The 13,973-nt window shown below is 53.0% G+C and overlaps 1 protein-coding gene across 4 annotated transcripts in view; it reads right to left on the bottom strand.

Annotated features, from left to right (window-relative positions):
- Positions 1–1,505: 1,505 nt before the first annotated feature.
- eif4g3a (eukaryotic translation initiation factor 4 gamma, 3a) overlaps positions 1,506–13,973 on the bottom strand; it is a 41,620-nt gene continuing 29,152 nt past the window's right edge. For 3 of the 4 annotated variants that reach the window (XM_036531111.1, XM_036531113.1, XM_036531114.1), the window contains 18 exons: positions 13,533–13,730; positions 12,800–12,946; positions 11,399–11,635; positions 9,121–9,225; positions 8,693–8,828; positions 8,361–8,455; positions 7,583–7,673; positions 6,763–6,886; positions 6,188–6,378; positions 5,784–5,884; positions 5,186–5,358; positions 4,826–4,951; positions 4,400–4,481; positions 3,745–3,843; positions 3,503–3,649; positions 3,173–3,254; positions 2,681–2,827; positions 1,506–2,514 (listed from right to left, as the gene is read on the bottom strand). In XM_036531111.1, coding sequence (XP_036387004.1) covers positions 2,333–2,514; positions 2,681–2,827; positions 3,173–3,254; positions 3,503–3,649; positions 3,745–3,843; positions 4,400–4,481; positions 4,826–4,951; positions 5,186–5,358; positions 5,784–5,884; positions 6,188–6,378; positions 6,763–6,886; positions 7,583–7,673; positions 8,361–8,455; positions 8,693–8,828; positions 9,121–9,225; positions 11,399–11,635; positions 12,800–12,946; positions 13,533–13,730 — 2,463 coding nt within the window. In that variant the 3' untranslated portion in view covers positions 1,506–2,332. The remainder of the gene's footprint in view (positions 2,515–2,680; positions 2,828–3,172; positions 3,255–3,502; positions 3,650–3,744; positions 3,844–4,399; positions 4,482–4,825; positions 4,952–5,185; positions 5,359–5,783; positions 5,885–6,187; positions 6,379–6,762; positions 6,887–7,582; positions 7,674–8,360; positions 8,456–8,692; positions 8,829–9,120; positions 9,226–11,398; positions 11,636–12,799; positions 12,947–13,532; positions 13,731–13,973) is intronic. The other variant, XM_036531112.1, reaches the window with a different exon arrangement.

Here is a 13,973-nt window from a genome sequence, read left to right as displayed (position 1 = left end):
GTTCCTTTGCAAAATGTTCATTTAAAATATTCCTTCAATGGCTACATTTGGAATACACATCTGCCATAATTCCTAATACCCCTGATTGAAGATTGCCATATACCAGTACTACGTTTTTCTCATTTTAAGCAGAAAAAACGAAGCCATGCATACATTTTCATGTTATGCCACTTTTAATGTTCCTGTTTAATCAGAGGTATAAATAAGTGGAAACTGGTTAGTCTTAGATGCCATATAAAATGGATGATTGGATTCAAGTCCAACTTATCTTTTCTTGCAAGAAAATGTTGGCCTTTTCTTGAAAGCTGGCTCACATTTGAGGGTCTCAGCAACACACAAAATCAGGCTGGTAAATATTCTGCTGTTCACACTGCAGTTATTGGTGTTAAAGATCTTCAGGCTTTAGGTGTCCCTTCCTTTGCCACATTGTGAGTGAGCTCAGGTCACCTGCTGTTCACCTGAGGCAGATGCTCTCTGGGGAACACACAGGTAAAGTGTGAGCGCATACACCCTCCACGCTGTGGTCCTGCTTTCCCCTGTGTTACACGGCTTCCTCAGCTAACCAAAGGAGGCACGCCACGCAGGAAGAGCTGTGTCTCTCTGATGCAGATACAGTCTAAAGCCCTTTCTGACCAGTTCGCTTTCATGGGAACCTGCAGGTGTTTTCAGGTTACACTGACAGGGGGCTGGGGGTTATAGGGACATCCCTGGTGAACTGAGGCGGCTGGGGGTTATAGGGACATCCCTGGTGAATTGAGGCGGCTGGGGGTTATAGGGACATCCCTGGTGAATTGAGGCGGCTGGGGGTTATAGGGACATCCCTGGTGAACTGAGGCAGCTGGGGGTTATAGGGACATCCCTGGTGAACTGAGGCAGCTGGGGGTTATAGGGACATGCTCTCTGTTAAACTGCTCTCCTCCTTCCTGGCCCACATCCCTGGTGAGAACAATGGGTTCACTTGAAAGGCACATGGGTTTGCTCTCACTATCACCATCAGAACTGTTACTGCCCGACACAAAATACATGGGTAACTTGGCCATGAAATCCATTTTATGTCTGACCACAGGTCAGCATGTACCTAAAAAAAGAATCCCTGAAAAAGTGCTCTGTTGGACACATGAAGTACACTTCCATGGCATTTAGAGATTCTGTCCCAAAGCACTGATCCTACAACAGTTTTTAGCTTTTCCACAAAACTGATGGGATGCCGGAAATGATGTGGCTAACTGCTACAGGCTGGTCCATCCAGATATACACACTCGCTGGGTCACCTGCCTTTAGCTTGCAAGTCTGGATTTAAAACAATGCTACAACCGAGTAATGATGCAGCACCTGGGACAAGAAGCACACAGTGTGGGGTCTCTTTTTTCAAATATCATTTTTGTCTTTAATGTATTTACAAGCTTTAAATTTGCTCTATAAGTCTTAAGTATAACAAGTACTTCATGTCACACTGTGTCTCCTCTGTCGGGACAGTGCTCTGCTTGCATGACTCTGCTGTCCGTGCAGGTCGGGTCGGGACTCCCCGCTCCTCGCTTTCAGCTCCTCTGTGGGCTGCACTGCCTCCCGGGCGGCGGGCGTGTCCCGGGCGGCGGGCGTGTCCCGGGCGGCGGGTGTGTCCCGGGCGGCAGGCTGCTGCAGAGGAAGCAGTTCTTCTGCGGTTATTTAATAATAACCCTCCGCTTCTGACGTGTTACAAACACCGATCCGCTCAACGGCCCTGCCCCTCCCTTTCCCTTCATCTGCAAAGTTTATTATTGTTTAACCCCGTTTGCAACCAATCAGCTGGGAATCCAGGGAGGCTAGGCTTCGCAGTTATTGTCAATAATATTAATATTTCTATTATGAACTTCGTCCATGTGCTCCTCCTCACGAGCGTCAGTGTTAAATAAACTTCTGTATTTGCAGTCAAAAAATAAATTACAAGAGTTCAGAACCTATGGATCTTTGTTGCACAGAAATTGCATTTCTTCAGTCTTTTTTTTTTTTAAAAAGTAACAAAAGAAAAAAAAGTTAAAATTTAAAACAAAAATATTTTCTATAAATAATACATGTATTTAGTGCTCCTGCCGAATGGCGGCACATCCCAGAAGCGTCTGTACCACCGTGAAATGGCACTCGCACATCCCTCCCCGTCTCCTGCAGACGTGTGTGTGCATGTGTGTGTATGTGTGTAGGGTTTGTTTGATCTGAAGCTGCAGCCACAGACAGCCTTCCTCTGCACTCGTCTGCGCAGACGGTCCTGTCCTTTGCGCAGTTGCACTCGTCTGCGCAGACGGTCCTGTTCTTTGCGCAGTTGCACTCGTCTGCGCAGACGGTCCTCTCGCTGCTGTCAGTTATCCTCTGACTCCTCCTCCGCCTCCCTCAGCCAGGTGAAGAAGGCGGTGACGGACTTGAGGGCCACGCCCTTGCCCTGCTGCTCCGCGGGGTCCTTGCTGGACTCCCACCTGTAGAAGGCGTCCTCCGAAATCACGTCCTCGTCGTAGAGGCAGTCGAAGAACATCCGCAGCAGGTCTGTGGAGAGAGGGCGCTGTCAGACACAGCACTCACACACACGTGTGCTCCGCTCCAGCCGCGCTGCTTTAACGCAGGACGACGGCCAGGCCAGGCGCACAACGGGAGCCAGAGCTCTCTGACGCAAAGCCTCAGGGACAGACAGACACACGCAGGGAGAACTTACTGGGAGGCTGATCGAGGGAAACGATCAGCGCTTGAAGTGCATAAAGTGCTTGCAGCTGTCGCTCAGTGTCTGAGTTAAGGTACTTGAGTAAAACTGGCAACCTCCTCTGGATAATGGCAGTGTCTACTCTGTAGGAAGCACTGTCTTCTACAAGGAGAAGAGAGAGAGAGAGAGAGAGAGAGACAGCGAGAGAGGGAGAGTGAGAGAGAAAGGTGGGGGAGAAAGGGAGGGAGATGAGAAGATGTTAGTGGCCCATGGGTCCAGAGCAAATTCAGACAGTCTGGGATGACCTCACAATGTGGGTACTGCCATCAAAAGACTACAAAAGAGTAAACACGACATACAGTAACTATACTGCTGACTACAATTAACACACTGGTAGAATAAGTAACACCAGCAGACACAGTGAGACGCAGCTAAAGCAGGCAGTGTTCATGCGAGCTGCTCACTGCTCGTGCTCTTAGGGTCTGTTTCCAGCAGTATCACTCTCACCTTTCACCGCGGCTTTGCACACCGTGGTCATTAAAGCTCTGAGGAACGGCGGAGAACTCATCTGAGATTCATCCAAATTCGCCTGGGAGGAAGAAAGCAGACATGAAGGCTCTGAATCTACCAAACCCCACTGAAAGCACTCACTGATACAGATTTTTGAATACGAGAGTAACACTGTTTCTAGCTTACTGTATATTTCTAGGACGACACCTGTGGTTTTAGGTTACCTGTGCTTGACGTCACAGCACACACACGATAACTAGGAAGGTTTATAAATGTCTGAGTTAAAGTGCAGTCATGCGCACAGTAAGAGGCCAGCAGGGGGCGCACCTCCACCCAGTCAAAGATCTGCTCGTCAGTGGCCACTTCCTCCAGCAGCAGCTTCTCCAGCTTCTGGGACAGCTCCTCGGGAGAGAGCGTCCTCTTCGAGTGCCCTGCGGTCGGGCTGGAGCAGTCCGACACCGTGAACTCCAGCTTCTGCGGGAGGAGGAGAGGACAGAGGCGGTCACAGCGACGAATACGCAGGTCAGGGGTCAGGGGTCGCGGGCCGCAGGTAGGGGGCTCTGGCTCACCTGTTCAGAGATGAAGCAGCTGACATCCTCCCCCTCGGCAAGGAAGTCCTCCCAGCTCAGGCCCGACTCCCTCCATAAGGCCCCCACTTTCCTATGGCTCTGCAGGCGACAGGACACCAGTTCATCAGGTACACACACACACACACACACACACACGCACACACAGAAAGAGAAACACACAAACACACACACACACACACACACGCATGCACACACACAAACACACACAGAAACACACACAGAGAAAGAGAAACACACAAACACACACACACACACAGAAAGAGAAACACACACACACACACACACACAGAAACACAGAAACACACACACAGAAACACACACAGAGAAAGAGAAACACACACACACACACACACGCACGCACACAGAAACACACACACGTGCACGCACACAATCTTTCACACACGCACAGGCACTGCACGTTAGGAAACAGTATGCTAATGTATGATTTAGGACCCAGAATCTCACAATTTGAAATTATGTACAAATGAATGAACCCGGCTGTGTTTCAGAGCAGAACAGCCACTTACATTACATATTCTATAACACTATTGTCATTTAGCACACCCTCTTATCCAGAGCCACTTGCCTTTGACTGTCATATTAAAAGGAAACTACGCAAGCAGGTAGGACTTACCATTTGTTTGCATAGTAGGTGCAGAATTTCAGAAAATAATATCCCTGCTCTTCCCACAGGAAGCAAAGGTTTGCTAAATTCACTGAAGACAAACACAGAGAGGGCTCATTATTCCACATTTCTCTCGCGCACTCTGCAGTCTGCCATGCCGGCATCATGCTCTTTCAAAGCACTTTCACTTCCAAATACCATTATACGACCGGTTCTGTTGGCTTCTTTAAAATGATTAACATAATGGAAGAAAGCTGCTGTTATCTCCATTGTGAATTTTGCAGCACCAGAAGCAGCAGGTGTAGCTACCACACAATTACAAAAGCACAGGGAGCTGATCTTAATCTGGCATTCAGCCAATCAAAGCAAACGGAAACACAGAGCTTTGGGGTGGGTGCTGCGGTGACACCATGCACGATTCGGCACCAAACTCACCTAAATAACTCTCTGACAGAGACGCCCCCCTCCCGCAGCACTGGGGTGACCAACTCAGCCAGGTACAGCCATATATGCGGGATATCGATGGCCATGTCGTCTGCCAGCTCCAATGTCTCCACAAACCTGCAGCCGGGGGGAGAGATGGAGAGGGGGGAGACAGAGGGTGAGAGAAGAAGACAGGGAGAGGGGAGAGAGAAAGGCAGAAGGTGAGAGAAGAGGAGAGAGAGACAGGCAGAAGGTGAGAGAGGGATGGAGATAAAGTGGGTTTTCTGTAATGAAGGCTGCTGTCTCAGTGCTGCAGTGTCACCCTGCTGCTGGTGCACTGCTGGGGGTCTCGGGACACTCCAGCACGCTCACCCTCTGAAGAACTGGGCCTTGGACAGCATCCCGGAGTGCAGCATCTGGAAGAAGAGCTGGCCGATGTGGTCTCGCGTGCTGTGGCTGCGCTCCAGGGTGGACTCCACGCCCACCCGCACAAACATGTGCAGCTGAGACGCCTGATCCAGCTCCTCCACACACTGCAAGGCCTCCTGCACAGAGACGCACAGATTAACTACACCCTCAGACTAGCACTAACCACTCCCACTATCAGAAACACTGCACTACTGGCTACGCACATTAATGAACACAGAACAGCATTTCCACACTCCTGCCTGAGGGAAAACCCCCAGGGCTAACACAGAACAGCATTTCCACACTCCTGCCTGAGGGAGAACCCCCAGGGCTAACACAGAACAGCATTTCCACACTCCTGCCTGAGGGAGAACCCCCAGGGCTAACACAGAACAGCATTTCCACACTCCTGCCTGAGGGAAAACCCCCAGGGCTAACACGGAACAGCATTTCCACACTCCTGCCTGAGGGAAAACTCCCAGGGCTAACACAGAACAGCATTTCCACACTCCTGCCTGAGGGAAAACCCCCAGGGCTCCAGGTGCGGTAATGACAGCCATACCTTGAAGTCATTAATGTGCAGGAACTCATCAATGATGGATTTAGACTTCCTCTCCATCTCTTCCTCTGAGAGGCAAGGCCTGTCTGGAGACTCCACTTTCACTGCAGGGACAAAAAACACCATCACACACCACACACACACACACACACACACACACACACAGACACACACACACACACACACACTGTATAAACGCCAGTGGTAAGCGTGCTCAGTGAAACCCTCCCCTGCCGCAGTCTCACCTGAGGCTGGCCAGCATGGGAAACTGCCCATACTCATGCAGATAAACCCACCCTGATGGGGTGATAAAGTTCAGACTTGGGAACTGACCCCAGATCAACTGTAAAGCCTCCCTCGCCTGGGAGAGGAGTGAGTTGGCTGTTGTGAGGGCAGCTCTCTCTCACCCGGGTCCCTGGCTCTGCAGCGCTCTGGCTCCGGGTCGGGGGCGGAGCCGGGAGTGTCGGGCGTGTCCCTTTGCTCCTCGCTGCTCGGGGTCTCCTGCAGCTCCTTGGTCCCGCCCCGGGCAGAGGGGGAGGGCCGAGAAGGGGCGGAGCTCGGCGGCTTGTCATTCCGCTCTCTCCCTGTGCTACCGCGACTGAAAACACACACACACACACACACACACACACACACACACACACACACACACACACACACAGGCATGGGGTTACAAAAACAAGGAGGTGACACCAATAAAACAGCATCTGTTAGTGTCTGCAGTGAGCACAAAAAGACTTCAATCTGGACAGGTTCTTCTTTAAATTTCTCATGACTGGATGTTTGTTCAGTGTCATCAGGAGAGCGCGGCTGGGCAGCGCGCTGTTCTCGGTTTTGTGTTTTTTTAATCACTCAGAGACAGGCATGTTATTTCCACTACTCCAAATTCAGGAGGAAACCAGAGAATAACTGCATCTGCATCAATCTAATCCAGATCGTTCTGCAGGATTTCGGCTCTCCCAGTTCCTGGGTCTGGCGTTACCTGCTCAGAGAGGTCCTCCGGGAGTCGAAGTCGGGGGTCACCGGCGGGGGGGTGGAGGTGTGGGGGGAGGAGGACTGCAGGGCGGAGTAACGGTTCAGACTGCTGCCCCCGCTGCGGGACAGATCTGACACAAAAACACAGATTAAAAACAGACACAGAGCAGGAAGCTTTTACACTGCAGCTTTTACACTGGCATTCATACCCCACTGATGTGGAGTCAACGCAAACCTGTGATCCGAGACTACTTCTCTCAAATGCACCCACTGGAATCACCTAAACATCATAATTTTTTCATTTCCCAAAAAACAGGCGTACATTAATTTTAATGTGGGGGAACTGGCTTTGATAGCCTTTGGCCTGACAGCAGCTATGAATTAAAGCCCTCAGTAGCCCTTAGTGACAGAAGAGTGCAGCATCAGGATTCCCAAAGTCAGTAACTCACACACATGCACCAGTCATGCTTTACCATGCCCAGCAGGTCATCTGATTGGTTCACAGCACTCAGTGATTAACATACTAGCACCACCCACAGTGTGTTCATGAGGCCCCACTCTGTGCTCTGAGAGGGGCGGGGCCTGGGCAGTGTGGGCGGGGCGCGGGCAGTGTGGGCGGGGCGCGGGCAGTGTGGGCGGGGCGCGGGCAGTGAGGGGGGAGCGCGGGCAGTGAGGGCGGAGCGCGGGCAGTGAGGGCGGAGCGCGGGCAGTGTGGGCGGAGCGCGGGCAGCAAGGGCGGGGCGCGGGCAGCGAGGGCGGGGTGCGGGCAGCGAGGGCGGGGCGCGGGCAGCGTGGGCGGAGTGCGGGCAGTGTGGGCGGGGCCTCACCTGCATCGCTGGCCTTGGCTCCGCCGCTGCTTCCTTTCACCCAGTTGAGCTGCGCTCGGGGGCCCAGCTGGATCTTGTCGTCGATGGTGGGCTGTGAAGAGGCAGGTACAGTCAGAGGCACTCTGTGACAGGAGGGTTTCATTACCAGGGACTATACAAACCTTTCTGTATGTATGCATGCTGGTGTCATTATCAGCCCCTCCCCCTCAGCATTCCCAGGAGAGCAGCTGCTGTTTAAGGCTGGCTGTGTTTGGGTGCTCGCTGGGTGCAGGCCGAGCCCACAGCAGCAGAGCAAACTGGCTCTGATCTGCCCGTCTCTCACCTCTCTCAGACACACTGACGGGGAGAGCACTGCTGCTAACCTGAAACTGAGCATCACTCAGCTCCCTCTCCATTCAACCGCCACTGTGGAAGATTAAAAATACCATCATACCAGCTGCATATTACCGTTAGGCTATTTTTGTCTTCCTACCAATAGGTGGAAGCACTGAAGTAAAAAATCATGCCGGTTGTGAGTCCAGGCCATGCTGCAGAATAAAGTGTGACTGGGCATATCAGAGAGGATTTTCCACTGCAGATAAATATGCCCTTCTAACAGGAATTTTCTAAACAGGCTGTTCCTCGCAGCCTGCAAGCCTGGCTGATGCAGCAGTGAGCTGCAGACACTGACAGCCTGTAGCACATCTCTGTCTGTCCCAGAGCACAGCAGACAGTGAGACCAGCGGCCCCTCAGCTCAGCACAGCGGGGGAGGGCGTGGCTCTGGCTGCGGCTCTGTACCTTGGAGATTCGGGGGATCTTGGTGGGGTCGATCGTCCTGCTGTTCTTCGTCATGGGGACGGTGCTCCACGTCTCCTCCCGCTGCGCCCTTTGCTCTGAGGAACAAACACACACACACAGCATTACAGGAGCACATTACAGTAACACACACACACAGCGTTACAGGAGTGCATTACAGTAACACACACACACACACACACACACACACACACACACACAGCATTACAAGAGCACATTACAGTAACACACACACACACACACACAGCATTACAGGAGTGCATTACAGTAACACACACACACACACACACAGATTGTCAGCGGCCTCTCCTGACCTGGCCTTCTCTTGTCCTTGGACAGCAACTGCTGATGCACCTTCCTTTGCTCCTCCTGCTCCTCGATCTTGGCCTCTTTGTGGATCTGCTCGATGGTTTTGGGACCCTGGTCCGCCCGCCGGGACACCCAGTTATGCTGATGGGTTAAAGGGAGAGGTGAAAATTTTATCCGCTGAAATCACCTGCCATGTCAGCTGCTAATTCTCACAGATATACAGGGCGGTAAGGGCACTTCTGCCAGCAGAATGTTTGTAAAGATCCAGCCAGAGGGATCTGCAAATAAATTTCAGTTTTAGCATTTGTATGTACACAATCTGAGACTGTGTGAGGGTACAGTTCAGGACATACAGTCAATATACAGACAGATGCCATGTCTGTCTGCTCCACACCTTACACACACACACACACACACACACACACACACCCACCAGTCGGAGGTCGATGACGTCCTGCAGCATGAAGCGGATGCGTGACGAGGTCTTCCTCTCCTTCACGATCTTCTCCATCTGGTTGAAGTACTGATCCATGCGTGGCTGAGGAAGGAGCAGTGTGGTGAGACCTCGTTCTGCACACACTCCGCTGACACGCTCAGCACCTCATTCTGCACACACTCTGTGGCGAGACCTCGTTCTGCACACACTCTGCGGTGAGACCTCGTTCTGCACACACTCTGTGGCGAGACCTCGTTCTGCACACACTCTGCGGTGAGACCTCGTTCTGCACACACTCTGTGGCGAGACCTCGTTCTGCACACACTCTGTGGCGAGACCTCGTTCTGCACACACTCTGTGGCGAGACCTCGTTCTGCACACACTCTGTGGCGAGACCTCGTTCTGCACACACTCTGTGGCGAGACCTCGTTCTGCACACACTCTGTGGCGAGACCTCGTTCTGCACACACTCTGTGGCGAGACCTTGTTCTGCACACACTCTGCTGACACGCTCAGCACCCAGCAGACACAGCGAGAGGAGCTGCATACATCCAGGCGCTTTGCAATGCTTTCAGTTCATCTCCACACAACGCTCCACCCTCCCCTACACTCTCACCCAAAGCTCCACCCTCCCCAAAGATCCACCCTCCCCTACACTCTCACCCAAAGCTCCACCCTCCCCTACACTCTCACCCAAAGCTCCACCCTCCCCAAAGATCCACCCTCCCCTACACTCTCACCCAAAGCTCCACCCTCTCCTACACTCTCACCCAAAGCTCCACCCTCTCCTACACTCTCACCCAAAGCTCCACCCTCTCCTACACTTTCACCCAAAGCTCCACCCTCTCCTACACTCTCACCCAAAGCTCCACCCTCTCCTACACTTTCACCCAAAGCTCCACCCTCTCCTACACTCTCACCCAAAGCTCCACCCTCTCCTACACTCTCACCCAAAGCTCCACCCTCTCCTACACTCTCACCCAAAGCTCCACCCTCTCCTACATGTGCTCCTTCCCTGGAGCAGCTGACGAGGCTGACAGCATGGGAGGTCAAGAGAACACCCTCACAACCAAAGGTGGAGGCATAACAACGTCTCTGCTCAGGCTGGGAAAAGTTTTCAAAAATAAACCCTCAGAGGCACGTTTAGGACATACCACAGTGCAAGCCAAGCCAACAGCCCTGAAACAGCTGATTTATCAATGCTTGGTGTGTCCAATACATTTTCTGGGTTTGACTGGTTCTTGGGCAAACTGACGTGCCCTTGGTGGTGATCCGGAATCAGTGAAAGCCAGACCACCTTGTCTTCTCCTCTGAGGTTCATTTGTGGCGTGTTTTTATGTGAGAGATTACACCATCAGTCAGTGGATATATCCTGTGCGCCGCACTGCTTTAAGAGGGAACAAGATCAGAAAAAATGCATCACTCTGTAATTAAGTGAGGTGAATGTATGTAACATACACACAAGGACCAGCGTCTCCACAAAATTCATATAATTTTTCAAAGGTTTTGTTGAAGTTGAATAAAAAAGTTTTTTTGACAGTGCATCTGGAGAGACAGTGTATCAGAAGAGTCTAACAGCCAGTCACACAGCCACAGAACAGGGGTTTCAGCTGCTAAGCCAGCTGTGATTTAACAAAGCCTGTGATGGAATGCCAAAACTGCCAGTCTGAGGGTGAGAAACAGTTTCATAGAGAAGAATCCACAGAGGCAGGGACAGCTATCAGACTGGAGACTGACTGTGGTGTCAGGGACACACGCTAGTGTGAATGCACACACACATGGACCTGGCCCAGAGAGATCCTGCCTATGAGCTGCAGCTGGTGGAGGTGTGTGTGTGTGCGCACGCGTGTGTGTGTGTGTGTGTTTGTGTGCGTGTGTGAGCGTGTGTGTGTGTGTGTGTGTGTGTGTGTGTGCTGGGGGGGGGGTTTCTGTCTCTCACAGTCAGCTTTTCACAGCATATGCCAGGCTGCCCTGACCTGCTGCTCTGAACCGATCTGAACAGAGAAGGCTGGGCCCAAATCCCAGTTCTGCTGTCATGCCAACACACATGAGCCACCGGGCAGGAGGCCGCCCCGATCAGGGGGTAACGCCAAGGCTGCCTCGTCCCTGAAAAAGTCAAACTATCAGGGTGCCATGCAGCATGCAGATGCCCCAGCCCTGACCCCGCCCCTGCCCGAGCCCCGCCCCGGCCTCAGCCCTGACCCTGTCCTGTCCCAGCCCAGCCCTGCCTCAGCCCTGACCCCGCCCTGTCCCAGCCCCGCCCTGCCCGGCTCACCTTGGCCTTCTCAAAGTCCAGGTCCTTGCCGATGGTGGTGAGCAGGCGGCACAGGCACTCCAGCGACTCCTCGTCGTGGTTCTTCAGCAGCTTGACCACACAGTCGTGCATGATGGCCTCCGTCAGCATCTTCAGCTTGAACAGCTCGCCGATGAACTTGATGTTGCCGATGGAGCGCCGGCGAGCCTTGTCCTTGGCCTCCTCCAGCTCCTCCTGCAGCCGCTCCCTCTCACTCGCCTGCATTCACACGGACAGCGTCACATTCACGCAGAGAGCGTCACCTCCTCCAGCTCCTCCTGCAGCCGCTCCCTCTCACTCGCCTGCATTCACACGGACAGCGTCACATTCACGCAGAGAGCGTCACCTCCTCCAGCTCCTCCTGCAGCCGCTCCCTCTCACTCGCCTGCATTCACACGGACAGCGTCACATTCACGCAGAGAGCGTCACCTCCTCCAGCTCCTCCTGCAGCCGCTCCCTCTCACTCGCCTGCATTCACACGGACAGCGTCACATTCACGCAGAGAGCGTCACCTCCTCCAGCTCCTCCTGCAGCCGCTCCCTCTCACTCGCCTGCATTCACACGGACAGCGTCACATTCACGCAGAGAGCGTCACCTCCTCCAGCTCCTCCTGCAGCCGCTCCCTCTCACTCGCCTGCATTCACACGGACAGCGTCACATTCACGCAGAGAGCGTCACCTCCTCCAGCTCCTCCTGCAGCCGCTCCCTCTCACTCGCCTGCATTCACACGGACAGCGTCACATTCACGCAGAGAGCGTCACCTCCTCCAGCTCCTCCTGCAGCCGCTCCCTCTCACTCGCCTGCATTCACACGGACAGCGTCACATTCACGCAGAGAGCGTCACCTCCTCCAGCTCCTCCTGCAGCCGCTCCCTCTCACTCGCCTGCATTCACACGGACAGCGTCACATTCACGCAGAGAGCGTCACCTCCTCCAGCTCCTCCTGCAGCCGCTCCCTCTCACTCGCCTGCATTCACACAGAGGCTCCTCTGCCAATCACAAAGCTCTAAAAAGTGGCCTGTATTTCCTTAATGACCAGCACTGTGGGGTTTAGTGAAAAATGCCCTTAGCAATCTGCATACTGCCATATTATGAGTGCTCACTTTGGTGAGTAAGTGAATTGAGCTGTCTGTCTGGATGTACTGCGGCATACTACTCACTGCTCTGGAAAGGGGTGTAGTGAATAGTGAATAGCTCATATTAGCATGGCACACAAGGTGTGAGGAGAGCTGAGAGACCCACGGGACACGCTCAAGAGGCGCCCTGGGCGTTATGGTGCCGCAGCATTTTCCAGCGCGTGGGAAGTTATCGGTGTTCCTGCCTGAACGGTGCATGGTGGTGCTGTATCTGTAGTGTGTTGTGGTGTCTGAGGGCAGTGAGGTACCGAGGCGGCAGAGTCCAGCTCCTGCTGCTTCCTCTCGAACACCACGTCGTCCACTTTGTCCTTCTCAAACTCCTTCTGGCAGCGGTTCAGCAGAAGCTTCCGGAAGTTCACCGTGGTGTTCGGCTTCTCTGCCATCGGCACCTTGAGCTGAAGGGGTACATTTGATAAAGGGGCAGTTAGGGGGGCAGTTACAGAGTGAGAGGGGCAGTTAGACCCAGAGAGGGGTGGTTACAGAGTGAGGGGAAAGTTACACCTACAGAGGAGTGCTTGGACAGCAAGTGAGGGTGGATAACTGCAGTCAGAAACAGAGAGGGGACCTAAAGGCAGCATGCCACCCAGATACAGTGACCAGATACGGGCAGTTAGAGAGGAAGGTCACTATACAGAGAGGACAGGCTGAATGGAAAGCACAGCAGTTACAGCCATATATCGGGCGTGGGGGAGGGGACGCATACACCTTTCATTAATCATTAGCTTTCAGCTAATTATGTGAGCTGCTACTAAAACCACTGCACTCTAAGAGAAACACTCAGAATTAGAGTGCAATGCAAATTAATCTGCGTGTTCATTAAAGGAATCACACCAATCAGACATCAGGGCCTGCAGCTTACAATCACAGACAGAGAGAGAGAGAGAAGTTCACACACACTGCCCTGGGGAGGGGGAGAGAGAGAGAGAGAGAGAGAGAGAGAGAGAGAGAGAGACAGACTCATGGGTGAGGCACCGGGGTTACCGTGGCAAGGCATCGGCACATGTTGCCGTAGGCGACGGAGAAGCTGGGCTCATCAATGGCCTTCTCAAACACAAGGTCAATGACCCCCTTGAGCCGTTCCTCGGTGTCGATGGTCAGGTCTGTCACCTGCTTCATCAGCTGCTGGAACATCTGCGGCGTCAGCTTGTTCAGGATGCTGCGCACCTTTCGGAACAGCTCCTGGGGATCACACACACAAGTGCACACACACACACACACACACACACACACACACACACACACACACACAGGCACGTGCACAATTAGTTTAGGTTTGATTGACATGTCCTTATACTCTATGAACATACTGTGAAAGAAGAAGGAAAGTCCACAGACAAACCATAAATACTGAAAAAGACCACATTCACTCCGCACCACATCCACAGCCACCTGAGTACGTGTGATTATGAGTGAGCTGCTACA

The sequence above is a fragment of the Megalops cyprinoides genome, chromosome 6 (assembly GCF_013368585.1).
Source record: "Megalops cyprinoides isolate fMegCyp1 chromosome 6, fMegCyp1.pri, whole genome shotgun sequence".
Taxonomy (NCBI): Eukaryota; Metazoa; Chordata; class Actinopteri; order Elopiformes; family Megalopidae; genus Megalops; species Megalops cyprinoides.
This window is presented reverse-complemented; position numbering and strand designations above follow the sequence as displayed.